General features: G+C 37.6%; 1 protein-coding gene across 2 annotated transcripts in view; it reads right to left on the bottom strand.

Moving 5' to 3' along the window:
• The window catches only part of LOC111156618 (coiled-coil domain containing 171), a 284,698-nt gene that overhangs the window by 23,599 nt on the left and 233,250 nt on the right, over nucleotides 1-27,849 (bottom strand). For both annotated transcript variants that reach the window (XM_022517612.1, XM_022517611.1), the window contains one exon: nucleotides 17,751-17,903. In XM_022517612.1, the coding sequence (XP_022373320.1) occupies nucleotides 17,751-17,903 (153 nt within the window). The remainder of the gene's footprint in view (nucleotides 1-17,750; nucleotides 17,904-27,849) is intronic.

The following is a 27,849-nucleotide window of genomic DNA, read 5'->3' as shown; positions in this document are numbered from 1 at the left end:
TTGAGCAGCCGTAAAGCAAGTAAAAATGATTTTACAAAGTACAGAAGTTATCATCACATTATTCATTCTTTTTCTTTGCTTTGCCTTGGTTTTTTTCAGCCTTCAGTACATGATCTGTATTTTATGACATGTCTACATGTCACTTCTTAACAGGTCACTCACTGTTCCTGGATGTCTTCTTGACATAACAGGGGCTTTCAAACTTAGTAATAGCAGAACCCGTTTGTGAAATATTATTCAGAAGTTTAATTTCTAAATGAGATAAAAGTAAAATGACCCTGCTTGGAGTTGGGATAGGAAGCGAAAATCTGTCCTCTGAAAGTCTCCCCCAGGACGTCTGGGTGGCTCAGTCGGTTAAGCCACTGCCTTTGGCTCAGGTCATGATCCCAGCGTCCTGGGATCGAGCCCTGCATCGGGCTCCCTGCTCAGCGGGGAGCCTGCTTCTCTTTCTGCCTCTGCCTACGGCTCTGCCTGCTTGTGCTCTCTCTCTCTCTCGCTCTCTCTCTGATAAATAAATAAATAAATAAACAAATAAAATCTATAAAAGCCTCCCCCATGGGGATAAAGACAACTATGAGATTTACTTAACTACAGTTTCTATTTCTATTTCTATTCCTAGTCTTTTTCATATTTTCTTAATGCTGAAATTGTGACCAAATTAAACTCTTCAGACTATTGCTAAAAAATATGACTACACACCTAATGCCTTTTGTTATTAGTGCCACTGAAAGAAGAAACAATGTAGTCCTAAAAGCTGAGGAATTTTAATAACCTTACTTGAAATTTCTTGGTTTTTTTACCTGCTTTACAAAAAACACTTAAGCCTATTTTAAGGAATTGGAGGATTTTATATTCAAATAAATATGGATTAGGAAATATAAGTATATGAACTAAGATCTTCAAAATAAAATTACTCCATAGGCAAAATAGAACAATACTCCAAAAAATGAATATCTCTATCTATGAAGAGTAAGATATAGAACAGCGATTTAGATCTACATACAAATCTAGATTCAAAGCTCCTTCTTAGACATTTTTCTCTTCTTCTTCTTCAAAAAAAAAGGTTGTATTACCAAAAAAAAAAGGCCAAAATATCTAGGGAATACATAATTATAATCGTAAGAATCTATAATATCCAATGTTATTTAATAAAATACTTTTTAAAATTAAGTCGTAAGCTCCCAGGAGGTATTAACAAAATGATGTACCAACACAATCTCTCCATCATGATAAAATTAGATATAATCTATACTGTATACAATGTATGTAACACATTTTTTCAATCAAATTCACATTTTTAGTTAGAACTCATGAGAAATAAGATGGTGGAGACTAGAAATATAAAGCTGTAACCTTAGTTGGCCCCTTACATTCTGGAAGGGTATCTTTCCAATTGGTGTCAGGCAAACACTGAGAACAAAAGGATATCCAAAAGAATAAGCTGAATTCAGATTCTATCAAAGTATGCCCTAAGCCAAAGTTCTGGGAAACTAAGACAGCTATTTCTTCGCAATTTCTCAGCTAACGTAGAATCTTAAGAACAAACGCAAATATCCAAACTTCAAAATAGTATAACATGGAAGGATGTACACTTTCAATTCTCTGTACGTAAAGCAGAAGGAAAAAGGAAGGTCCTTTTGTTCTAGGTAAAAGGTCATTGACCTAGTGAATTTGTCAGTCTTCATACATAGTCGCTTTTTTTTTTCCTGAAAGGAAAAAAAAAATTAGCTTTTTTTCCACAGAAAACTGTAAAACTTTTATTCAAGTTTAAATCCTCTTGTCTCTTACCAGCCTAAAGGCATGCTCAACATAAGTTTGGTCATTCTTAATGCTTCCCTGCCATTTCATAACCTGGAATCCATTTTCCAAGAAAACTTTCTATTTCCACCTTTAGTTTAGAGCCTGGGTTCTGGACACACAGATAGACTTTTCACTATGGATTCCAAACAGCAGGATTTGGGGCAAACTACTTCACCTCTCTGAGACTGCGTTGCCTCATCTACAATAAAGGGAAATAACATTCTGTCCATAAGATTGAAGACTGAATTAAATACTAGATGACATAGATGTAGATGTCCCTACACAATATCTGGCAATTAAGATGTTACCGATGTTGTTTAGATTATGGGGTTACTAATTTAAACTCTACTTTGAGTCAGTGGTCCAGCTCTCGCTTTCAAGACACACATCCTGCCTCGTCAACCCAACTATTCACCCCCATCTGCTCCTCACAATTAATTACCTACGTATTAACTCTTAATTCAACTTGAACAAAAGTTGCCTTGTCTATACGCGGTCCGGTCAGTCAATTGTTCAATGAGTCTGACTAGTAGAAAAAGATGTGTCTTGACCACCCACTTCGTTGGATTTAATGTCTTGGGTGTGGGAGATTTCATTTTAAAGAAATCCTTTAGCTCTCTCTTGGGTATTCGGTTTGGCATAAATCATGCATTTTTAAGCACAAGTTTCTTCCAAAATTATTATGAGAATTACGACTCCTTACGTTTGTTGTCCAGCTACCCACCTTCCTTTTTTGGCACCGCTTTCTATCTGATGTTCCCTTTTTAAAATATTGACAAATAAAAAATCATTCAGAGCGTGTAACAGTTTTAGACACCTGAAATACAACAAAATGGGAACTGCTACAAATATGTAGTTTCAATATTTATGATGTCAGTGACAATTGCACTGAAAATTCCAAAGTATTGGAACCATCTAATTATTAAGTCTTTCACTTCCCCTGCAGGTGTAAATACATGAGCCTAATAAGCTTTCTCACTATGAAAAAACATACTTATATTATATTAAAATATTAAAAGCTATTTAATGAGCTTCGTTTCTTCCAAAAGTAAACTGAGGTTGCGTCTGAACCACTCGAGGCAAGGGAAGTTTCAAACGTAACATTTTTAAAACTGGCCATTATTTCCCCTGCTGAAAAAAAAAAAAAAACTGCAATTTTATTTCCTCGCAGCAAATGAAACTGTCAGGAAAATTTAGGTGTAATAAAATTGGGTGGTTAAACCAACATGCTGGATTTGAAATAAAACTGAATTAAAGGAATTAAAATTAATTCTTATGTCAGTCCACCCTTTAAAAATACTGTTCAAAACTTACTGTTTTTACATACAGAACTCCCCCGTTCTTGATCGAGGCGCAAAACTGACTATCTTCTTGATGACCGCTCATGGCGGCGCAGTTGGGATGGCGCATGGAACAACATTTTGCATAAAAATGTGTTGCTTCTGGCAACTTCTCTGCCTAAATAAAAAGTTGTCAAGCAGGGTGACTGCAGTGGTACAGAGTTTTAAAATGGTGGATGCCGTCCAAGGTTAGCTAGTAACGGCTGACATGCCCTGGAATCTTGAGGCCTAAATCAACATTGTTTTCACAGCTGTAATTAAGCCACCTAATCAGAAGCACATTTTGACGGGACAGTTTCTGCAAGCCAGACATTACAATTTCTTATGCCTGGAGCGCAGTGGCTCACGAGAGGTCCTCGTTTAATTTCAGGTTAAAAAGAAGGAGGGGCAGTAAAATTAAAAGACTATTTTTTTTTTTTTAAGCAACATACAACTGTTGAAATGAAGCAGGCCTCCGCGCTCATGCCTTGACCAGCCTTGCACCCCTCCCTCCTCTGGCTCTCCGCTGAGTCCCCCCGACTCTCGAGTGGCAGCTGCACACAGTGAGACGAAGGGTTCCTGCCAACATCAACAGATGAGCTGGTTGAAACCGGCTCTCTGTGTGTTCTGATTGTAAATTGTGCTGGTGATGATTAGAGAGCTCTAACACAGGATGTCGACTCTTAAAACTGTCCAGAGAAAATAATTTTTTTAAGTTCAGGAAAAAAATTTTTTGGACTTTTTTTGTGGCTTGGTGCAGAGTGTTGTGTCTATAAATTTCATATGATTCAAATGAATTCACTCAAATTAAGCAACCCTGTTATTTAAAAAAAAAAAAAAAAAAAAAAAAAAAGAATGAAAGAGAGAAATTAAAAAGAAGGCCATGGTTCAGCTCCGAGCAGGGACCTTCATTTCGGGCTGTTTATAGAAGAGCATGGCCGAGTGGGGTTCTCCACCAGCACACCGGTTACGTGCCTCTACCACCTGCCAACCAAAGAGATTCCTAAAATGATGAAAATCCACAATGCGATACGCACATCTCCTCCGGTAACTGTGGACGTCTTTAGAAAGCGAACTTGCCAGCTGAGGCTGTTTTCTACGGTGTTGTGGCATTCTGCAACATTTAAACTTTCAACCCCAGAGGCCATTGTAAAACTATCAATACGAAGGCACTAGTCACTGGAGTCTGATTACATTTAGTTCTGCATTTTAATTACATATGGATTCTATTAACTAAACCTTTTGCCTTATAGGCAACATTTTAATCAAATTACTATAATTTTCAAATATGTTACAATAGTTTGACGAGTTAAAAGTTCACATTCCTAACATATTAAATATCAAAAAAACTTTGCATGAAAAAAGGAAATACTCCTTGCAAATACGCTAATACATTTTCAGATTACGTTGGGGACTTTCTGACTACCTTGTTACAAGTTATATTGTGAGAGTTATAGAACTGGTATACATTTATAAATGGGTTATTGGTATCGAATATAACCAAACTCGAAATATAATTATGTTATAAATTTAGAAACAGGCGCTCATTTGATTGTTGTGAATTGAAGCAAGAACAAAATGAAACATAGAATCTAAACTGAAAATCAGTACTGGTAACTTCAGCTGAAGAATGTTAGAACTGAGAGGGAACTGAGATTTTATCTACTTGAAATCCTTCATTTTAAAGCCAGGAAAAACCAAGACCAAGGAGATTGTGTGATTTATTTCCCAAACCTCTACGGTGAGTTGTTAACAAAGGTTGTTCTGGAACCTGTGTCTCCTCCGATTCCCTGTCATGCTGCTTCCTAGCACATGTTGCCACTCGGTATAAACAAAAATCTAGCTTCCAATCCATACCACCCAAGACTGAAAAGAAATATTTTTTTAATGTGGTAAAACACACTCAACATAAAATTTACCGTTGTGACCATTTTAGAGTCTACAATTCAATGACTCAAGTGCATTCACAGTGTTCTGTGACCATCACCACCTCTTAGCTCTAGAACTTTTCCATCACCCCAAAAAGAAACCCCATCCCCATGAAACAGTCATTCTCCATTCCTTCCTCCTCCTTCCTGTCAACCACTAATCTGTGTTCTGTCTCTACGGAAACAGAACATGCCTGTTCATATAAATGGAATCCTATAATATGTGGCCTTTTGTGCCTGACTTCTTTCATTTAGCATAGTGTTTTCAGAGTATGTCCATGTTGTAATATGTATCAGGATTTCATTCTGTTTTATGACTGAGTATAGACCACATTTGTTCGTCCATTCATCAATCGACGGACATTTGGGTTGTTTCCATCTTTTGGCTCCTGTGAACAGTGTTGCTATGAATATTTGCTATTTTCCTTTTTTTTTTTTTTTTTTACGGTATTCTTCGCCAGTGGAAGTAGTATCTCGTCATGGTCTTGATTTCCATTCCCTACTGACTAATGACAATGAGTATCTTTGTCTGTGTTTATTGGTCATTTGTATATCTTCTTTGGAGAAGTATCTACTCAAGTCCATTGCCCATCCTAAAAATTAGTTCGTTTGTCTTTTCTTGTTGTTGAGTACCTTACATATTAGATCCCAATCAGACATATAATTATAAATATTTTCTCCCACTCTGTGGGGTATTTTTTTAATGTACAAAAGTGTTTAATTTTGATTAAGTCCTATTTGTCCATTTTTTTCTTTTGTGATTTATGCTGTTGGTATCATATCTAAGAATCCATTGCCAAATCCAAGCTCATAATTTATCTCTGTTTTTTACTAAAAATTTTAGCTTTTCTATTTAGCTCTTTGATTCATTTTGAGTTCATTTTCATAGATGGTATGAGGTAAGGGTTTAAGAAAATACGTTTTTTTAAAATAAGCTTTCCACCTCAGAAATAAACCCCTCATACTCATTGAACCCATGCACAGTTCAATTTAATTTAGTATACCACCATTATCAGAAAACATTTACTGAGTACCCACCATGTAAGTAAAAGGTATTAAACTGGTCAATTTCTGTGTATGAGGGTAAACATACAGAAGCAGGGGTCCCAAAAAAATCTGGCAAAGTTTAAAATTATTTAAGCGGTATGCTGAAAAAAGTGTTCCTTGTCACAAATAATTTTGGGTCTTTGTTTTTGTTTGTGAATAGGAAATGAAATGTACAATTTATATTATTTGAAAGTACTTAAAATTTTTATCATAGATACAATAATACACAATAATATTCTATTCATTCTCATTAAGTGTTTGCTAGAGAAGCATATGAAACATAGCTCGATGAGAATTAATTTCAGAAAATTTTGTGTGGGAAAAATTAGGGGGGAATTATGGTTTGTGCAAAGTACATATGTTCCATAACAAGTATGTATTGAATAAAAGTTACTGAAGGAGTATTCTCCCAATTAAGTTCAATTCAAATCAACCGGGCACTTCCTAAATCAGATCATTATAATGAATTTTTAAAAATAAGTAAGACATGACCTCACAGACTCACAATATGGTAATACCTATACAACTACGTGATTACATAAGCCAGAGCACTATATGGTGCTCAGACAGATAAAAGCCGTGATGAATGAGCATAACAAAGGGAACCCTTACTTCTGCCAACGGGGAGATGAACTGAAAGCCAGATGGAGTCAGCATATACCTGAATGTCTATAATAAAGAATTTTTACTCTATCAGGAAGAAAGTTTAGAGCCAAAATGTGTTTTGAGTCAAGCTGTGGCCTGCCCATATCTGTGTGTGAGAAAGGTAACGCCTGCCACTAAAGCACGGCAGACAGAAGGGGTAAACTACATATGCAGAAACTCACTGGAAGACCATTGCAATGACCCAAAGAAAAGTTACTGTATTCACAATGGTAGAAAGGTGAGAATGGACCTAGGCATCTGTGGTGGTAGAAACAGGGAGACTTAGTGAGTGACTGAATATTGGTGGTGGACAGGAAGTAGGACAAATGTTTAGGCTCCTGCCTTGGGCTGCAAGGTGGATAGTTATGTCAGAGATAAGGAACATAGGGAATGGAGAATGTGGGAAAATGGGGAGCGACAGAGGTGAAGACCACGTTCAGTTTGGGACCCCTGTGAGTCTGAACTGTTTGCAGAAAACTGAAGGGGAGATTTCTGAGAATCTAACAGCCAGCTAAAGCCCTCAAAGAACCCAATTTTGTAAGAAAGATGAAAGTGTAAGAGAGATACTCATAAGCATAGTCAATCACTGCTACTCTTTGAACAACCAATATAAATAATTAGAGCATTAGACTGTCGAATTACCATTTGTATTTTCTACAACCTGATTGTACAGAAAATTCATTGATTGATGATAATGGTCTGAGTTTGAAACTTTCCTTCCTGCCACTCCACGCTTGACCCTCAGTGAGGAATAGAACTATATAAATATGTAATATTTATATAACATATATATTTATATTTATATAACACGTATTTTATAAAAATATATTTTTATATTATACTTATATATAAAATCTAATATATCTAACATAAAACGTCTAATACTATAGACATATGATATATTTTTACATAATTAAGTATATTATATGTGTATGTTGATATACATGTAGAATTTAGGATATCATGCCCCTAAGTCGCTATCTAGACATCATTCATCGTGAAAGTAGCTCTTTTTAAACTGCATCATACGAGAACTAAAAGACTAGAAAGGAGGTGTGTGGCCAGTGGGATATGCATTATTAACCTTCAGGTCCCTATTTACTACACCAACCAAAGCCTGAGTTTCTGGAATATGAGAAACCTTTAAAAGTCTGGATATGTATGTCAAGGATCAAAGGAAAATGTCTGCACATTGACCGGTCTGTCCCACTTAGTGATATTTTATGTTTCCATTATTTAGCTTTGTTAGTATTCAGAGGCAGGGGCTGGAGCTTGTGATAAAAATATGGGAGAATTTAATGAGCATCTAAGTAAGGCAGTATTCAGCAAAAGGGTCCAATGAGAGTTGTTATGGCATCAAATGTCAGTGACCTTTGAGAATAAATAGTAAATACATAAAGCAAAGGCAGTAGACGTTTGCAATGGAGCTGTTGGGAGACGTCACAGTCAGCCCAGCCTGCTGAGAATCGCGCTTAGGGCTGCATGTATCTGGCCCCTCCTCCAGCTCATCTCTCCATCTCATTGGCTTTGCTCCAGTCACACAGACAGACTTCCATTCCCAGAGCATCCTCTGCTTTCCCCTGTCAACTCCTAACTTTTTTTTTTTTAATTTTAATTCTAGGTAGTTAACAGAGTGTTCAATCAGTTTCAGGTGTGCAATACAGTGATTGAACAATTCTCTACGTTACTCAGTGCTCATCATAAGTGTACTCTTGGGATGCCTGGGTGGCTCAGTCAGTTAAGCATCTGCCTTCAGCTCTGGTCATGATCCCAGGGTCGTGGGATCAAGTCTCCTATAAGGTTCCTTGCTCTGCGGGGAGCTTGATTCTCCCTCTCCTTCTGCCGCTGATCCCCCTGCTTGTGCTCTCTCTCTCTCTCTTTCTCTGAGAAATAAATGAATAAAATCTTTGGAAAAAATAAATAAGTGTACTCTTAATCCCCTATACCTCTTTCACCCATCCCCCCCACCTACCTCCCTCTGGTAACTATCAGTTTGTTCTCTTAGTTAAGAGTCTGGTTTTTGGTTTGTCTCCCTTTTTGTCTTTGTTTTGTTTCTTAAATTTTGCATACAAGTGAAATCATATGGTATTTCTCTTTCTCTCACTGACCTATCTCACTAGCGTTATACTCTCACTAGATCCATGTGTGTTGTTGCAAATGACAAGATTTCATTCTTTTATGGCTAAGTAATAGTCCATTGAATATATACATTACATCTTCTTTATCCATTCATCTATCCCTGGACACTTGGGCTACTTCCATATTTTGGCTATGGTAAATAATACTGCAATAAACATAGGGGTGCACATACCCTTTTGAATTAGTGTTTTCTTATTCTTTGGATGAATGCCCATTAGTGCAATTACAAGATCATAGGGTACAGTTCTGTTTTTAACTTTTTGAGGACACTCCATACTATTTTCCAAAGTGGCTGCACCAGCTTACATTCCCATCAAGAGTGCATGAGGGTTCCTTTTTCCCCACAACCTCACCAACACTTGTTGTTTCTTTTGTTCTTGATTTTAGCCATTCTGACAGTGTGAGGTAACCTCCTACTTAGTCTTCATGGGTTTTTTTACTATTATGTTCAGCTGCCAGCATATGGTCCATCATAAGTTTTTGATTTGGTGTTCAACAATTCATTAGTTATGTATAACAGCCACCGCTTCATGTTTTTAACCAAGATCTCAATTCCTCAGGTGGGGCATCCCAAGCCTCCCTCAGGTTCCCAAGCTCTGTGTTCTCACAGCGCTCTGTGATTTGACCTCAACATCATTCTTTTTAATTATTTGTATCATAGTGTATTTTCCACTACCTGAAGTGCCATGACGGCAGAGATTTGTCTTTCTTTTAAAGCCTTTATTTATTTATTTATTTATTTATTTATTTGAGAGAGAGAACAGAAGCGGGGGGTGGTGGGCAAGCAATGGGAGAAGCAGACTCCCGCTGAGCAGACGGCCTATGCGGGTCTCCATCTCAGGACCCTGGGATCATGACCTGAGCTGAAGGCAGACACTTAACCGACTGAGCCGCCCAGGCGCCCCGAGATTTGCCTTAATCCACACTTCATTCTCATAGGAAAGCACCAAACAAGGAAACAGAGGCCTTGGATTCTAATCTGTTGGGTTCTAAGTAAAAACCCGGCAGCAAGGCTCTACTATCTGTACTGCACAGCACTGCACAGTCTCTCTCAAATTAAGTCACGGCTTAGGGCTCCCTTAAGAAAATGATTTTTTCTTGAATAGTTAAAAATCTCAATAGTAAACATCTTGAATCAACCGGGATGAAATGTTTAAATGTTTACGAGAGCAACTTAACTAGAGTAAGTTACTTAAATTGTCGGCTTCTTGAACCACACAACACTAATACAGACAAATAATCCTTCCTTTCTCAAGAAATGTAATGAAAACAAATGTGGCAGAAAATTATTTGAAAACTTAAGAGACAGGGGATTCTTATAACCAAAATATTCTAAATCTTTGACCTTTATTAACAATATGATACCACTTGACAACTGTCAAATCTGACATAATCTGAACAATAGGCAAAGATATCTTCCTGCAAAGATACTAACTGAAATGTTCCTCCAATTCGTAATTTGTTATTTCCCCATAAAGAAAGTATTATAGAGGCGCCTGGGTGGTGCAGTTGGTTACGTGACCAGCTCTTGGTTTTGGCTCAGGTTGTGATCTCGGGGTCATGGGATTCAGCCCCGTGTCGGGCTCCACGCTCAGCACAGAGCCTGCTTGGGACTCTCCCTCCCTCTGCCCCCTGCCCCTCCCAAGGGCTCTATTTCTCTCTCTCAAATAAATAAATAAATCTAAAAAAAAAAAAAGTAGCATAGAATTAAAAACATACTGGTTAAACACAGAGTGGAAATGAGGCAAAACAATACTGTAGCTTGCAGGATTGTAACTCAGAGCAGCATGTCTGTGTTTGGCATTTCGTGTTTCGCAGACTGAAATGCCACGTGTTTCTCCCCAGCCGTGGGTGTGCTGGTCCCCAAACACCCACAAGTAATTGGCTTTGATTGCTGCCCTGGTCTCTCCTGGGCTGTCTGTAACTCAAAATCTCTTCCCTGGAAGCCCCTCCTGGTTACTGTTACTCCAGCTAAAAGTCCCAGAGCAGCCCTATGTTAATGGGTCAAAGACCAACATACTGAAAATGTGAAAATACTGGCAAGCGCACGTCGGAGGAGAGCCCTAGATGCACTCCAGTGTTGTTAGTATCTGTTGCTGGACAAAAATGAAAATGTCACCTTAAGAAGGATAAAGTTTCTAAAGAGGACAATTCACATCTACAGTCTGATCAATCCCTTTCTCTGCATCACAACCCCATGATGTATCGGTCTTTATTAATAATGAATATTTATTTTTCATTCTCACATAGTTAAATGGCTAGAAAAGATGGTTATTGAACATACACGGACTGCACCCAGTTCATTAAATAAGTGAAAACAGCAACTGTCATTAATACTGGACTTAGTGTGAGCTAAAAGCACAGATTCAAGGGTTGTTTTAGTTCCTTTGCCTCCTTGTCAAAAGGTTTCCTCATGGATACATGTATTTTTTAAAACTATATGTAAAGCTTAGCTGTGGGAAGTATATGTAACTATCAGAAAATGTTTTACTGGATTTATTAAATGAAACGTATTGTGAAATTTATTGAGCATCTACTAGTATGCCAGACAGTGTCTTTAATCCTCAAACCCCACCCTACAATGTAGGCAACTGTATCTACATGTTACAAATGTAGAAACTGATGCCTAGGGTATTGTATGGGTAATAACACAGACAGGATGCACATTCAGGCCTGCTTGACTCTAAAACCTTAGATGAAGGCCCATGGGAAGGAGGTGATGGGGGTTGGGCAGGGATGAGAGCTAGAGTGTTGAGAACGGCCTAAATAGCAAATACTAGAGAGACCAAATAAGAACATCAATAGCAAAATGGCCAGAGGCAGAATCAAGTCAGATTATAGAATATAAGGCATGGATTGGATGGTGGGAGAATGGATTGGGAAGATGGGGTTTGGTGTGACTGTTGTAAGCAGTGTCAGGTTCCAGTGGGTACAGGCTGGGTGGGTAGGTTGGCTGTCTTTAATTGAGAGGGGGAATGGAGGTAAAGCAACAGTACATCTTCTAATATTTAAAAAAAAAAAAAAACACCAACCTCTTCCATCATTTAATTCATTAAACATATGTTCTATCCATAAGGCCTATTTGTCAAATCAAGTAAAATAGCAATTTTCATTGGTCTTCCCCTTTAACAAGGTGTCAGATTGCTATGCGTTCTTCAAAAGCTCCTGCAAACATCTCATCTTTTACTGACAACGTTAGGCAGAATGAATGCCTCCTTTGTCTGTGCTCCCTAGATTTTACACATAACTATTTTTGTGATTTGCTTATGTGTTTGTTTCTCTTGTTAGAAGAGGAACACACAAGAACAGAAACCATGTCTTCTTGCACTTGTCCCCATAACACAAATAGAATGGTAAATAAAAATCCAAAAATATCAATAATCATATTAAATGTGTGTGGTCTAATTACCCAATTAAAAGTCAGAGATTATCAAATGGTTAGACAAAACAAAACTGAACTACATCTTTCTACAGGAAACCCTCTATAAATATAAACACGGGTAGGATAAAAGAAAAAGATGGAAAAATAGATATCATAAAACACTAACAAAAAATACCTAGAGTACAAAATGGCAAAAACTGAAATGTTAGGGGCACCTGGGTGACTCAGTTGGTTAAGAGACTGCCTTAGGCTCAGGTCATGATCCTGGAGTCCCAGGATCAAGTCCCGCATCGGGACTACTCAGCAGGGGAGCCTGCTTCTCCCTCTGACCCTCTCCCATGTCATGCTCTCTCTCTCTCTCTCTCTCAAATAAATAAATAAAATCTTTTTAAAAAACTGAAATGATAAAAGTAGACAGTACAGTGAACATGGCCAAAACCAGACTTCCGGAGGCCTAGGTTTAAGAAGATATTGAAACATGATTAATTCGCTCCCATCTTAGGATATAACTCCCTGAACCTGCTCTGAATACTCCATCCCAGTCTCCCACTTAACAGCTAAATCCTTGAGATGGTTGTTTAAATTCACTGTCTTTTTTTCTTTTCTGGTCAACTCTCACTTATCTCTCCATCTCTCACTGAAAGAGCCTTTGCTAAGGTTATAAGGGCCTCCATCCACTAAATCCAAAGGCCAATTTCAATCCTCCTTTCGCTTGATCTTCAGCAGCATATGACACTATCGATACGCCACCCTTTTTAAAACACTCCATTCTCATGGCATCACACCTTTTTGGTTTCCCTTTGACCTCTTTGCCTAGTCCTTCACAGCCTCCTTTCCAACCTTATCTTCTTCTTCTCAAGCATTGTATGTTGGAGTTTTTCAAGATTCATACCTAGGCCTTTTTTCCTTCTTACTCTATAAACCATCCCTACATATGGTCTCACTCTTGCAAATAGCCTCAAGTCCTATCTATATGGCAATGACCTAAAATGTATACCTCCTGGTTGGCATCTGGCTTAAATTCCCAATCAAGCAGCGTTTTTGATCTCTCCAACTGGATGTCTCAGAGGTACCTCAAACTCAACATACTCAAAGCTAAACTCACAATATTCCTTCCTATTCCCATTGTTTCTCTCTCGGTAAATGAGATCATTGATCCATTTCCAAAAGGAGAAAGTCCAGGAATTATCTCACATACCCCTTTCTCTTGTTCTTCACACCCAATTGTTCCTTCACACCACAGCCAAAGGGATCTTTAAAAAAAAAAAAACAAATCTGAGAAAGTCACTCCTTCTTTAAAGTTTTCCGATGCCTTTTCCCTTGCTCTTAAAACAAGGAGGAAAAAGTCTGACTTCTGTCCCTCTCCAGACCATCCTTACCTCATTCAGGCCACTCTTGGCTCTGCTCTCTTTATTCTAGCCCCACTGGTATTTCTCAATTTCTTCTGTCCTTCACAGGGCCTTCCAGATGTTCCCATTCCTCCTCCTGATCTGGGCCACTACTGTCCTTCCGCATACCCAGTCTTCAGATACTAACTCAAGCATCACTGACCCTGAAAAAGCTTTGCTGTTACATGCTTCAGTTCTTTTCTTTCAGAGCACTTATCCTGGTTAGTAATTACATATTAGAGTGATTATATGAAAATAATTTCTTCCATTGTTAGATTTTAAGTTCACAAGAGCAGGATGGTCTGTTTTGGTTCACATAATGTCCCTCAGACCAGAATTATGCCTGCTCTAGAGTAGATGCTGAATAAATATTGAACTAATTTCAATAAAGAAAAAATTAAGAAGCAAGAATACAAAGAATACAAAGAAAGCAGAGCTCAAGTAAGTAGAGACCAGAAAGCCAAAGAAGAAAAAGTCAATAACGAGTGTAACAAAGGAGGTGAGCATTTAAAGAAGAAAGTAGTTAAAAGCTTCATACGTTGCAGAAAGATTAAAAGGCATGAGAAGAAACTAATGGATGGGAGCAAGCAGAAAACTATTTGCGACCTTTGAGAAAATAGTTTCAGTGTAAGGATAGACTCCAAAGCCAGATAGCAGCAGAGCTGAGGAATGAATGGGAGACAAGAATACAGAAGAAGCAAGTGGACTACTTTTCAAGAATGTGTCAATGAAAGGAGGGGATACGGGCTGCAGAAAGGGTGGAGAGCTCAGTCACTGGAATATACTGATGGTGATCACAGAGGAGGAATCACAAGCTCAAGGCTACGGTAGGAGGCAGAACAAAATGACAGGGTTTGCAACTGAAGATGGTAGGTTAGTAAATTATCTTTTCCTGTGGTGCAATCCAATTACTTTCTATCAAGATAATGGTGATAAAAATAATAGCCGGGGTGCCTGGGTAGCTCAGTGGGTTAAGCCTCTGCCTTTGGCTCAGGTCATGATCCTGGGATCGAGCCCCACATTGGGCTCTCTGCTCAGCAGGGAGCCTGCTTCCCCCTCTGCCTGACTCTCTGCCTACTTGTGATCTCTCTCTCTTTCAAATGAATAAATAAAATCTGAAAAAAAAAGAGCCAACTGTTGTTTTTTTTTTTCTTTTTGTACTGACTACTCAGTAAGTACAAAGCAAAGTGCTTCAATACTTCTCACTGGAGCTCCCAGCATCTTGTTAAGGAGTGGGACCATTACCCCATTTTACAGATGAAGACCCTACTTAGCCATACAATGAGCAATTGACAGAATTGAAATTAAATCCAGATTTACTGACTTCTATTAGCACACACTATAGATTCCTAATTCCCTTGTTCCTTGACTCATTACCTTACAGCTACAAGTGGCCACATGGCCCAGCCAATGGGATGTAAGTGCAAATATGTTTGGAGATTTCTTGGAAGGCTTTTCTTTTTTTAAATATATAAATAAATATATTTCCATATATTTACTATCTATTATCTAGTAAATGTATATTAAAATTTATAAATATTTAAATTAAATCTATGCAAAATACACTTAAATGGTTTTTAAAGGAAAAGCCTTCTAAGGCTTTATTATATATAAAAAGCAAATATTGCTGGGCCATCCCATCCTCATAACTTGAATGTGATTATAAACCCTAGAGCTGGCTGCTGTCTTATGATACTGAGGGAGTAGCAGAAAAATCACAGAGAAGCTAAACCACCAAGAGCCATAGGACAACAGCGACCTACACCTAGACTTCTTGCTACGTGAGGAAAAAAAAAGAAAAAGAAAAAACACAGAACCAGGATTTTTCAAACTACGTTGATCAGGTTTTCTGTTATTTACACTTGATTATATTCCTAATGAGTATAATTCAAAAGCCTCTGCTCCTATCTATGAAACTCTATCTCCTCTCCTCTATGAAATACTATGAAAAGACTGAGGCTCTTTCCACCTCCCCCAGAGAGTTCTTAAGGAGTTCAAGGTTGAAATGCATACACAAATGTCTTGAAAAATAAAATTACTATAGCAACTTATTGCTGTTTCAAAAATCGTAAGTCTCAACCAAGGAAAGAGATCAGAGTAAACACCCCGTAGGGACACAGGATAGGGCAGCGTTTTCTAACGACAAATAGAACGACAAATCATAACCTGCTGGGAGGTTTTTCACATGACACATGTCCCCTTTTGAGAATCACTGCCAGGGTGAAAACCACCTCGTACAGACAAGATGATGAGCATATCCTTACAGATGTGTTCAGGAGGGGAAAGGTTGGGGAGTAGAGTTTTATGATGATAGGCACACTTTCATTAAGACATCAGTAGGACAACAATTGGTAAAAAAATAATAATAATAGAAATTTTTTTTTAATCCAGGGGGAAACAATCCCACCTTATCAAGTGTGGCCTTTCTTAAAATGCAAGTATTTACTTTTATATGCATAACAGTAACAAACAATAAATAGTAGTATGACCCAATAAAGCTAAAGGAACCTAGACGGTATAATGAAATACCAACCAACGGGACCAGAGCATTCACAGGAAGAAATGTAAGTATGTTTCAGAGAAAGGCTAGAAAAAATTTCAAATGCTTTCATTTTTTAAATAGGTTTCCTCTTCATTTTAATTTATCTTGGTAGAGATCAAATTTACTACTCTCTCATTAAGAAATTAACAAAGTCATTTTTTTAAAAAAATTGAACTCAACATCTCAGGTCCCAAATTATTGGTTTGGTCATTTTACTGGATGTAGTGCCAGTATTTTCACTCATGAGACATTAGTTAAGCACCTACTGTGGGCAAGGCTGTTCTTGCCTTTAGAGCGCTGTCAGAGCAGAGAAGAAATACCCCAAATTGCTTGTCTCTATGGAACTTATATTCTATGAGAGTAGGGAACAGATAATAAGCAAATAAATACAACGCAATTTATGCCAATCAAGAATAAGTACTATAATGAAAGAAAGCAAGGAAGGTGTAAGGTAGACAGGCCATTTGGGGTGAGAATGAGACAGAGAATTTGGGGGTGGGGAATGGTTGGTAGCTGCAATTTTGAATATGATGGTCATAAAGGTTTCATTGGGATGCAGACACCTGAGGTGAGATCTAATGGGGCCATAGGACCAACCCATAGCCACGCAGCTATTTGCTTTAATACTAAGTCTTCTTCTGTTGAATGTATCAATTGAAAAGGGTTAATAGCCAAAGGCAAAAATATTTAAAAAAAAGACTTAGATTTCCAAAATGTGGAATTTTTGACTAGGCTACTGGTGTGCTGGTGTACTGAGTTTTTATTTTTGTTTTTAAATAAATTACTGCACTGGATCTAAAAAAAAAAAAAAAAAAAAAAGTGATACTGTTTTTCCTTACAAGTCACCCTGAGTCATTATAATCAGGCCAAAAAAGGAAAAAAGGCACTCCAGTGATTGGTAACCTTCTGAAGCTCACTGTTGATATATTTATTTGCCTTTGGAGGAAAGTTTTAAATGTTTATTTGGTTCCTTTATTCATTTTTTGATACACCCCAAACACATATTTCAAATGAAGAAAATTTTGTTTACTCTTAAATGAGCCCAAATTTCATCATGGGCTAAAATTTTAAGACATAAAAATGACTGCTGAAACTGAATTTTAATCATATAGATGAATCACAACATGCATCTTTAGCTAGGCATGTATTATGGATAAGTCTAGTTTTCTACAGAGAATAATCACATGTTCTAATTACCATTTTGGTTATACGCATAATTAATAATATTCTGTCTTAATGGGACACACTGAATCTTCAGACAGTTGCAAGCTTTAACTATGCGTACTGCCAAATCCAACTGTCAGCTGGGCTGCCGAACACAAAGGAATCTTGATGTAGTGTTTGAGCATTGCTAACAGTGCGCATATCTTTATACATGATACAATGGAAAAATTAATTGCCTCTCTTTCTTCAAAATTTTCTCCACACTAACAATTTCACATTGCTTGATTGATCACTTACCCTAAATTATATATATTGGCAAATCTCATGAACAAAAAAATATGAATGTAAACTTGTGACCCCAGACACAAAGAAGAAAAGCAATGTTGTAGGACTTACTGATTGTAAACTTTCATTTTCTCGTAAACAAGCCGTGTGAAGTTCTGACTTCAACGTTGCAATGTGACTTCGATGAGATGTCATTTCCTTCTCTAATGTAGCAATTCTAGCACTTGCAAGCTGGTAGACATCCACGAAACTTTTAATCATAGCCTTAAGAAATAAATATAATGTCACATACAATTCAAATAAAGATGTCCCCAAAGAAGAATTTCCATAATTTGAAAGCAAAATCATTAAAATTTTAAAATAAACAACTTTTCATCTTTCTTTCAAATAATAAAGCTAACCCTCACATTTTATATTGAGAACAGGGACTATTTTAAGAAAGTTCGGGAGAATATAATTGAGACTTCTTTTCCAGAGCATATATTTAAATGAGATGTACTTTGATCTATTGTGTTTAAAATTTAGAAGGCAATTTTTAAAGATGGCACACTTATTTTCTTTATGAAGTCAAATTCAAGTTGTAATTTGACCTAAATTTCAATCTTGAGACATACAACAGATGGATATATAAGCAAGATATTTCAAAATGAGCTGAGTTAGTAAAATTTTCAGTCCACCTAAAAAAACAAATGGTTTGAAACAAAAGGAGCTGAAATAATCCTGTAATTTGTTTAAGAGTAAATAATGTGATTCTTACATTGTACAAAAAAGCATAATTGTGTTCATTCATATAACAGAGGACTGCTCATGTGTTATACTATGTATAATAAAATACAGGTGTGTGTAAGTTTTTCTCCCCTCTAAATAAGTTATATTTGGGGGATCATTAAACCCCTGTATAACATTTTAATCATATTTTACAGACTTTTTCTTCTAAAGCAACCAGTAGTGAATTTTAAGTTCAAGAACACTATCACAACTTTTTAAAAAACTCTTTCAAAATACCTCAAGTATAACAAAAACCAAATATTTCAAAGATATATTCAAAGATAATGTTGTATTATTTACGAGAAAAAAAAATGTTCTAACCACAGCAACAAACTAGTAAAATGGTAGACAGTCTGAGAATTTCTAAATTCTATTCAATCCAAAGAGTCTGATTTGGAAAAACTTTGAGAAACTGGATATTTGAGCAATTCTGAATGCACATGAAATAATGTGGTGAACAAAGAATAAGAAACAATGTATACAATGTCTGAGAAATGGAAGCAGGTTAACTACTTGTAGGTAAAAGTAAGAAAATATGCACCTTTTCTCCTAATAAATTCCTATTTGCCCTAAAATATTAAGCTCGGACACCATCTCTTTCAAGAAACCTCTTTTGAACCCAAAGGCACTGTTAACATTTACTCTAGCTTTCTGTGGGGCCCCCCTCATGCTTACTTTTATCATAATGCTTATTGCTTTAGCAGAAAAGTATTAGTTTACGTGTTTCTCTTTACTAAACTGAGGGGCTCCAGATACTATGCCTAATCATCTCTGTATCATCAGGGATGTTAGTGGCTCACAGTGAGCACTTGTTTGAATGAATGAATGAATGAATGAAAAGATTTTTAAAAACCCCAAGTTGAAGCCATATGTTGGCATAAAATACCTTATAGGAAAGGATGAAGATATTTGGGGAACTATAATCTTAACACTCTAATGTATGAATTATTAACTATACTTTGTTCAAGTTGAAAAAAGAAGTGAGAGCACAGCTGTAGGCACAAAAGGACAGAATACACAAAAGAGAATTCTATTACCCAACACTGAACGAGCATGGTATGACTTCATGTTTGGGAACATCTCTACCTTACTTTGAGTCATTTCAAGATGAGTTTATATCTAATACTAACACAAAATATTTCTCTGGGTTTCAAAGGTATGTAAAAACCAGAAACTATAAAATCCTATCTGCTTCTTCCTATGCCAAGTGTCTCTCTACCCATAATTCATTCATCTTCACCAGGTGGTAGACCGGGTATTACAAGTCCTACTCCGGTCCAGTCCCCACTCTGTTGCTTACTCAGCCTTGCTCTGTTGGGCAATGCCACGTCATCTCTCTGGGCTTCCATTCTTTCCCTCCACGAAATGGGAAGAAAGGTCATTTTCTCGCCTACTTCCAAAACTGTTGTAAGTCTCAGGTAATTAAAAATCTAAGGCAAAGCCATTCTCTTCATCCTTCAACTACGGTGCATCTGTGTAAGAAAGCCCTCCAAAAATCTCACTCTCACTGAATCTCATTGTAGTATTACTTTAGTTCTATTTTTAAATTCTCCACTAAGATCTTAATGAGACAATCTGTGATAGGTGGTTTGCATACATATGTCCTTGTTGGATAAGGACCTAAAGTGTATAAAAGGTACAAAAATATGCATAAGCGCTTATTGAATAAAAAAAGGAAGTACTCTTCTGTCAGTATGGGCTCCTGAATTATTATTTCACTGTTAAGGCATAAGAGGATTGGCTTCTAATAGTCCAAGATAAAAACCTCAACATTTCAAAAATTATCCCACATCCTAAATTTAGAGAAACATATTTCATGAATTCTCATGTACATGATACTCTTCAAGGAAAAATGATATTCCTTCAAACCTCTTTTTAAAAAAAATAAAATACTTTTTTGAGGAGTTACATCTAAATTTTTATATGGTGGATGGACCAAAAGTCATAATTATTTTGGCTCCTTCCTTGATCTACTTTTAATAACTAAATCCTAATATTCAGCACATATTAAGAGATACCACATATTATTCTTTATAACACTAAAAGGAATATAATGATAATCAATTTTTTTAAAGATTTTATTTATTTATTTGACAGAGAGATATCAAAGGTAGGCAGAGAGAGAGAGGAGGAAGCAGGCTCCCTGCAGAGAGGGCTCAATCCCCAGACCCTGGGATCATGACCTGAGCCGAAGGCAGAGGCTTTAACCCACTGAGCCACCCAGGTGCCCCCGATTTTTTGCATAGGATTTAGAATATTAGGCATTTAAAATCTTTTAAAGCAGTATTGCATTTGAGAGATGAAAGCGGTTTTTTACAACACTTATATATCTTTTCAGAACAACAAGGAAGAGTGGTAAATACAGCAAGCATGTTTCATGGCATAAACAGTATATTATAGCATGGTCGGCGGAGAGGGGTTGCCAATGAAATCACAGTTACTCCAAGAAGCACCAGACCTTTTGAGGAATAAAGAACGTTAACTGCCAATATTAAGAAGTGATTCAAACTACGTAACAAAGGATTCCAGTGAAAAACCCAACTCTTTAATAGAAAAGAAAGGTGTCAGGTGGGGAGAAGTGGAAATGATCCTCTGAATAAACTGAGAGGGGACGGGGTGGGGGGGGGTGGATGAGCACCTAGGGACTTCCGTATCAAGCTCCCAAGGTCTAACCCTTCACAACACACCTCTGTCCTGTACTAAAACGTCACGTCTTTTTATATTAGCAAGCAACGACAGAACAGCATGATACTGTGATCAGCGCGCCCAGCACTGGAGAATTTATGCCGTGTCATCTTTGGCCTTGGCCGTAGGGATTTTGGCCACACCCTGAGACCTGTATCTCAGCGGGGCTTATCTAGTTCCCGGAGAAACAGAACAAAAGATGGTTTCTGGATAAGAACAGGCTTTTGTTACAGAGATAATCTGGAGTGCTTATAATCAACATAACAAGATGAGAGAATCCACATAAAATTCCACACCCTAGCCATTTTAAGAAAAAGTGTGTTTTCAGAATTCAAAAAATTCTGAGATACAGTAGATGACTGTCACTTGTGCACTACAATATTATTTATATAATTCATTATGTACATATTATTATGTAATTTAGGCTGACTTCAAAACTGGATTTTGGGAGAAATGGGATCCTTGGGAACCTGATGTCAGGAGAAGAGATTAATGGAAAATGTCGTGAGGCCTAGAGGCCAAAAGAGCAAACTTTTTATTTATATTTTTGAGTAACTGGGAAGCAAAAACCTCAAATATTTCCCTTTAAATATAACTATAGTTATACTTCATTCCTATCTACCATATAAATATACCATGTAAAATGGATATACCAAGTATGTGGAATATAATAAATCCCCATAAAATGGGGATGATAATTCTAATCTTATAAAGATTTTGTGAAGATTAAAGGAGTATTAAAATCTGGAAAGACCTTACCTGTCTGAAACATAGTAAACCATCAGGTAAATTTTGGCTGTTAGTAATGATAATGGGATCAAATTAGGAAAATTATTACTTTAACTCATAAAGCAAAGATTCAATATTTCTTTTTTTAAGATTTATTTATTTATTTTAGAGGGGAAAGGCAGAGGGAGAGAGGCAGAAGCAGACTCCCCACTGAGCACAGAACCTGTGGGGCTCAATTCCACAACCCCAAGATCATGACCTGAGCCAAAACCATGTGTCAGATACTTAACCTACTGCGCCACCCAGATGCCCCAAAGATTTAATATTTCTGATGGGTATTGTTAGACATAATGTAAACATTTTAAATATTAAATATTTTATACATATTGAAATATTAAAGCCCTTTCAAATTTAAAGAATTTTAGAGGCCAATGAATATTTACTTTCTAACAACACAACTGCCCACTGGTAAGACGTGAACAGACACTTCTCCAAAGAAGACATACAAATGGCTAACAGACATGAAAAAATGTTCATCATCATTAGCCATCAGGGAAATTCAAATCAAAACCACATGGAGATACTACCTTATACCAGTGAGAATGGCAAAAAATGACAAGACAAGAAACAAGTGTTGGGGAAGTTGTGGAGAAAGGGAAACCCCCTTATACTGTTGGTAGGAATGCAAGCTAGTGCAGCCACTTTGGAGAACAGTATGGAGATTCCTTAAAAAGTTAAAAAAATAGGGGCACCTGGATGGCTCAGTGGGTTAAAGCCTCTGCCTTCTGCTCAGGTCATGGTCCCAGGGTCCTAGGATAGAGCCCCGCATCAGCCTCTCTGCTCTGCAGGGAGCCTGCTTCCTCCTCTCTCTCTGCCTGCCTCTCTGCCTACTTGTGATCTCTGTCTGTCAAATAAATAAATAAAATCTTTAAAAAAAAAAGTTAAAAAATAGAGCTACCCTATGACCCAGCAATTGTACTACTGGTTATTTACCCCAAAGTTAAAGATGTAGTGGAAAGAAGGGCCATATGTACTCCAGTGTTCATAACAGCAATGTCCACAATAGCCAAACTGTGGAAAGAGACAAGATGACCTTCAACAGACAAATGGATAAAGAGGATGTAGTCCATATACACAATGGGATATTACTCAGCCATCAGAAAGGATGATTACCCAACTTTTGCATCATTCCTGCTTTGCAGGAAGCCTGCTCCTCCCTCTCCCACTCCCCCTGCTTGTGTTGCCTCTCTCATTGGGTCTCTCTCTATCATAAATAAATAAAAATCTTTAAAAAAAACAAAAACTATTGATTATTGTATGGTGACTAACATAATAAAAACAAAACAAAACAGAACTGCCCACTGATAATAAAACAGCTCCCATTTATGATGTCCTTTTTTTAAAAGTTTTTACTTAAATTCCAGTTAGTTAACATAGTGTTATATTAGCTTCCGGTGTACAGTATAGAGAGTCAGCACTTCCATACATCACCAGCGTCCTCAATCCCCACCACGGATTTCACCCATCCTCCCACCAAGCCCCACTCTGGTCACCATCAGTTTGCTCTCTAGAGTTAACAGTCTGTCTCTTGGTTTGCCTCTCCTCCTCACTCTCTCTTTGCCTCTCCTCTCCTCTCTCTTCTGTTTCCTTTGCTCTTTTGTCTTGTTTCTGAAGTTCCACATTTGAGTGAATTATTATGTCATTCTCAAGGAAGAAAATCTTACCATGATAACACACTCATAGTTTTTAGTATCAAATTTTGTTGATGAGCACCTGGAATTAAAGGAAAATTATTTTTTTCATTATCAAGAAGTGACTCTGGTAAGGTTGCTCATTTGCTCTCCTTTCAATATTTTAGTAACGTAGGGAAAGGCAGAAAATGAGAGCTGAAGGGCCTATTGCCAGCAGTCTACAGACAGTAATGGTCTCCCAGGCAAGATCCAGTCTAAGATCTGGATTGGGCTCTGCAGTTTGAATGTTTGGTTTCTGGCCCATCCACAGTTATTTGTTTCACCCTGACATTCCAGCGGAAAGCTGTGGAGGAAAGACTGTATCAAGATGGCTGACCACCAGCCACCTCCTTCCTTTGCACACTGAGTATGTGTGTGTGTGCATGTGCGTTGCGTGCATGTGTGTGTATTTAAAAGCTGCTAAGAATGCCACCAGCCAACAAGAATTCTGAGGAATCAATAAGGAATAGAAAGTAGAAAGGACCATAAACAAAACTTTGCAGAAACCCTGCACAAACTACAAGCAAAAAAAGGAACAGGCCACACGAGGGCTTGAAGTTAAGCATAACCAGCCATAAGAAGTGGGCTTAACCTTGTGTTATAATATCCCTGAGACCTTCTATTCTCAATAAGAAGTTATTATTAATGATTTTTGGTTAAAGAAATATGTTTTATAATTTTAAAAATCTTGTATAACTTTCTGTGATAACTGCTGTCTAATTCTGAGTCTAATTCTTAAGTCTAATTCTGAGTCCCCACATGCACCACTCCCACAAAACATGGCTAAAAGATGAGATGCATGGGGCACCTGGGTGGCTCAGTCAGTTAAGCACCTGCCTTGGCTCAAGTCATGATCCCGGGGTCCTGGGATCAAGCCCTGCATCGGGCCTTCTACTCAGCGGGGGTCTGCTTCTCCCTCTCCCTCCCCCACTCCTCCCACTTGGGCTCATTTTCTCTCTCTCTCTCTCTCATATAAATAAAATATTTAAAAAACAAGGAAAGATGAGGTGCAGGTGACAGAAGGGCACCATTGGCTGTGCTATGAATCACGACACTAATGTTTCAATCCCATCAATTAAACAAAAGCTTTAACTGGAATTTGGGCTAGAAAATTTCCAACTTCCCTGAATTCATCAATTGCTCTTTAAATATGCCATGGTTTTTATTTTAACAAATACACTTTATTTTTTTTTTGTTTTTGTTTTTTATTTTATTTTTTCAGTATTCCAAGATTCATTGTTTATGCACCACACCCAATGCTCCATGTAGCACATGCTTCCTTAATACCCACAACCAGGCTTACCCAATCCCCGAATTCCCTCCCTCAAAATCCTCAGTTAGTTTCTCAGAGTCCACAGTCTCTCATGCTTTGTTTCCCCCTACGATTTCCCCCAATTCACTTTTCCTTTAACAAAAACACTTTACATTAAATATATCATATTTCTAACAAAGTTTCAAAACACACACTTTGGTTAGGAAATTATGCTTCACAACTTTTTACGTGTACCTAAATGAATTTTTATAAATTCAGATAGTTTTTAGAAAAAAAGTTGAGAATTCTAGACATATTTTCAAACACTATTTTCATAATGCTTTCTTCCTAAAACCTTCAATAAAGCAGTTAGTTTGGCTGTTGTCACTGCTGTTTTCACATATGTCACTTTACCTTGATGTAAAAGAACGTGTTTTGTTTGGGAGGGTTTTAAAAATAATTTTCTAAATAAAATGCTCTTGACCGCCCCTTGCCATCAAAGAGAAGGTCCAACTACAGACTTGGAATCATTCTCTTTTTGTTAAAGAAAATTGCATAATTCATACTACATTCAAGAGTACTTTGAAGCACTTTATCACAGGAAAAGAACCACCTTATATAGAAGATTTTAAAGACTACCTTTTAACTCACTGCAAACTATTGTAAAGATTACACCATGTAAAATATTTTAATCCGTAAATTCACTTAAACAGACGGGCCACATTGAACAGTTCATGTTGAAACACACAAGAAGTAAATAAACCAGCAAGGATACCCCTCCCAGCCCCTATGCACTGTGAAATCCTCCCTCCTTTCCTTCAACACACCTTATAAGAACGTCTATGTCTAAAAAACGAACCAAGTGATACACCAGTCCATACCAAAGAGATCTAGCCTGGGTTAGCAGGGTGCTCCGCTCAGGGCCTCAGCACACTGAAATTAAGGGTCAAATGCAGCTACAGACTCGTCTGAGATTCAAGGTCCTTTTCCAAGCTTATTCAAGTTGGTGGCAGAATTTCTTTCCTGAAGTCTGGAGAATGGAGGTCTCCATTTGCTTGCTGGCTGTCACTCACGGTTACTCTCAGTTCCTAAAGACTGACTCATGTTGTTGCTGGATGGACCCCTCCTTTCTCAACATTGCTGTTTGCTTTCTTCCAGGCCAGCAACAGAGCATCTCCCTCACTTTACCCTCTTTTAAAAGCCTCATCTGATTAGGTCAGGCCCATCCAAAATGATCCTGTATTTACTGGTCTTGCCCACCCTCAAAAGGAAGAGATTAATTACATGGTAGGAGCACATCAGGGAGAAGGGTCTTGGGGGCCATCTTAGAATTCTGGTAATCACAGCCCAACCACATACCTTACACAAAAATTAATTCAAAATTGACCACAGACTTAAATGTAAAATATAAAACTGTAAAACTTCTAGGAAAAAAAAATAGGAGAAAATCTTTGGCATCTTAGGGCTTGAAGTGTTCTTAGACGGAATACTGAAAGCATAATCCATAAAAGAAAAAAATCAATAAACTGAACTTCACCAGAATTAAAAACTTTTGCTCTCAAAAGATCCTGTTTCTAAGATTAAAAGAAAGCTACAATAGGGGAAAACATTTGCAAATCACATATCTGATAAAGAACTGATTTCTAGAATATGTTTTTTAAAAAACTCTCAAAACTCAAAAATAAAATGACAAACAATCCAAATAGAAAATGAGCAAAAACAAGAAAATGGTAAGATACATTTTACCAAAGAAAACATAAAAATCTCAAATAAGCACATTAAAAGATTTTTAAAATCACTAGCCATTAGGGAAAGGAAGGGAAAAAAAAAAAAAAAAAACCACGGTGAGATAGTACTCCACACCTACCAGAATGGCTAAAAGAAGAAATTGTGACAACATCAAAAGCTGGTGAAAAAGCAGAGAAATGATTCTCATACATTCTGGTAAGAATGAAAAATGGTACAGCCCCTCTAGAAGACAGTTTGACAATTTCTTTATTTTTTTAAAGATTTATTTATTTATTTGAGAGAGAGAGAGAGAGAGAGAGAGAGAGTGTGTGTGTGAGAGAGAGAGAGGGTTGAGGGACAGAGGGAAAAGCAGACTCCCCACTGAGCAGGGCTCGATCCCCGGGACTTTAGGATCATGACCCAAGCCGAAGGCAGACACTCAACCAACTGAGTCGCCCAGGTGTCCCAAGGCAATTTCTTTAAAAATTAAGCATACACTTACATTTGGTCCAGAAACCACAGTCCTGGGTCTTTTTTTCTAGAGAAAAAAATTTATTCAGGGACACCTGGGTGGCTCAGTCAGTTAGGCATCTGCCTTCCACTCAGGTCATGATCCCAGGGTCCTGGGATGGAGTCCCGCATCGGGCTCCCTGCTCAGTAGAGAGCCTGCTTCTCCCTCTGCCTGCCACTCCCCATGTTTGTGTGCTCTCTGTCTGTCTATAACAAATAAATAGATAAAATCTTTAAAAATTTTTTTGTTCATTCAAAAATCTGTACATGAATGTTCGTAACAGCTTTATAGGTAATAGCCCAAAACTGGAAAAAAAAAAAAATAGCCCAAAACTGGAAACAATCAAACTGTTCTTCACAAACTGTTCTAAACAAATTGTGAAACATCCATACCATGGCTACTGGTGTAACAATATAAAGGAACAAATTATTGATAGACACCACGACGACGACGGCGATGTGGATGGATCTCAAGGGTATTATGCTGAGTGGGGGAAAAAAGACAATCTCAAAAGATCACATCCTGTAGGATTTCATTTATTTATCATTGACAGAATTATAGAGACAGAAAGCATTTAATGGTTCCGAGGGGTTAGGGAATGATTCGGGGTGGGGCGGAGGGGCGTGCGAAATGTCTAGAAAAATGGTTAGCTGATGGAGATCTTTGTGGCGATGCCACAGTCCTGTATCTTGAGTGTGGTGGTGACTACACAAACACACATCTGCAATAAAATGTCATAGAACCCAGGGCGCCTGGGTGGCTCAGCCAGTTAAGCGTCTGCCTTCGGCTCAGGTCATGATACCAGTG

This window comes from Enhydra lutris, unplaced genomic scaffold (assembly GCF_002288905.1).
Source record: "Enhydra lutris kenyoni isolate GAN:26980312 unplaced genomic scaffold, ASM228890v2 scaffoldscaffold47, whole genome shotgun sequence".
Taxonomy (NCBI): Eukaryota; Metazoa; Chordata; class Mammalia; order Carnivora; family Mustelidae; genus Enhydra; species Enhydra lutris.
The sequence above is the reverse complement of the archived record's forward strand: the minus strand, read 5'-3'. Positions and strand labels throughout refer to the sequence as shown.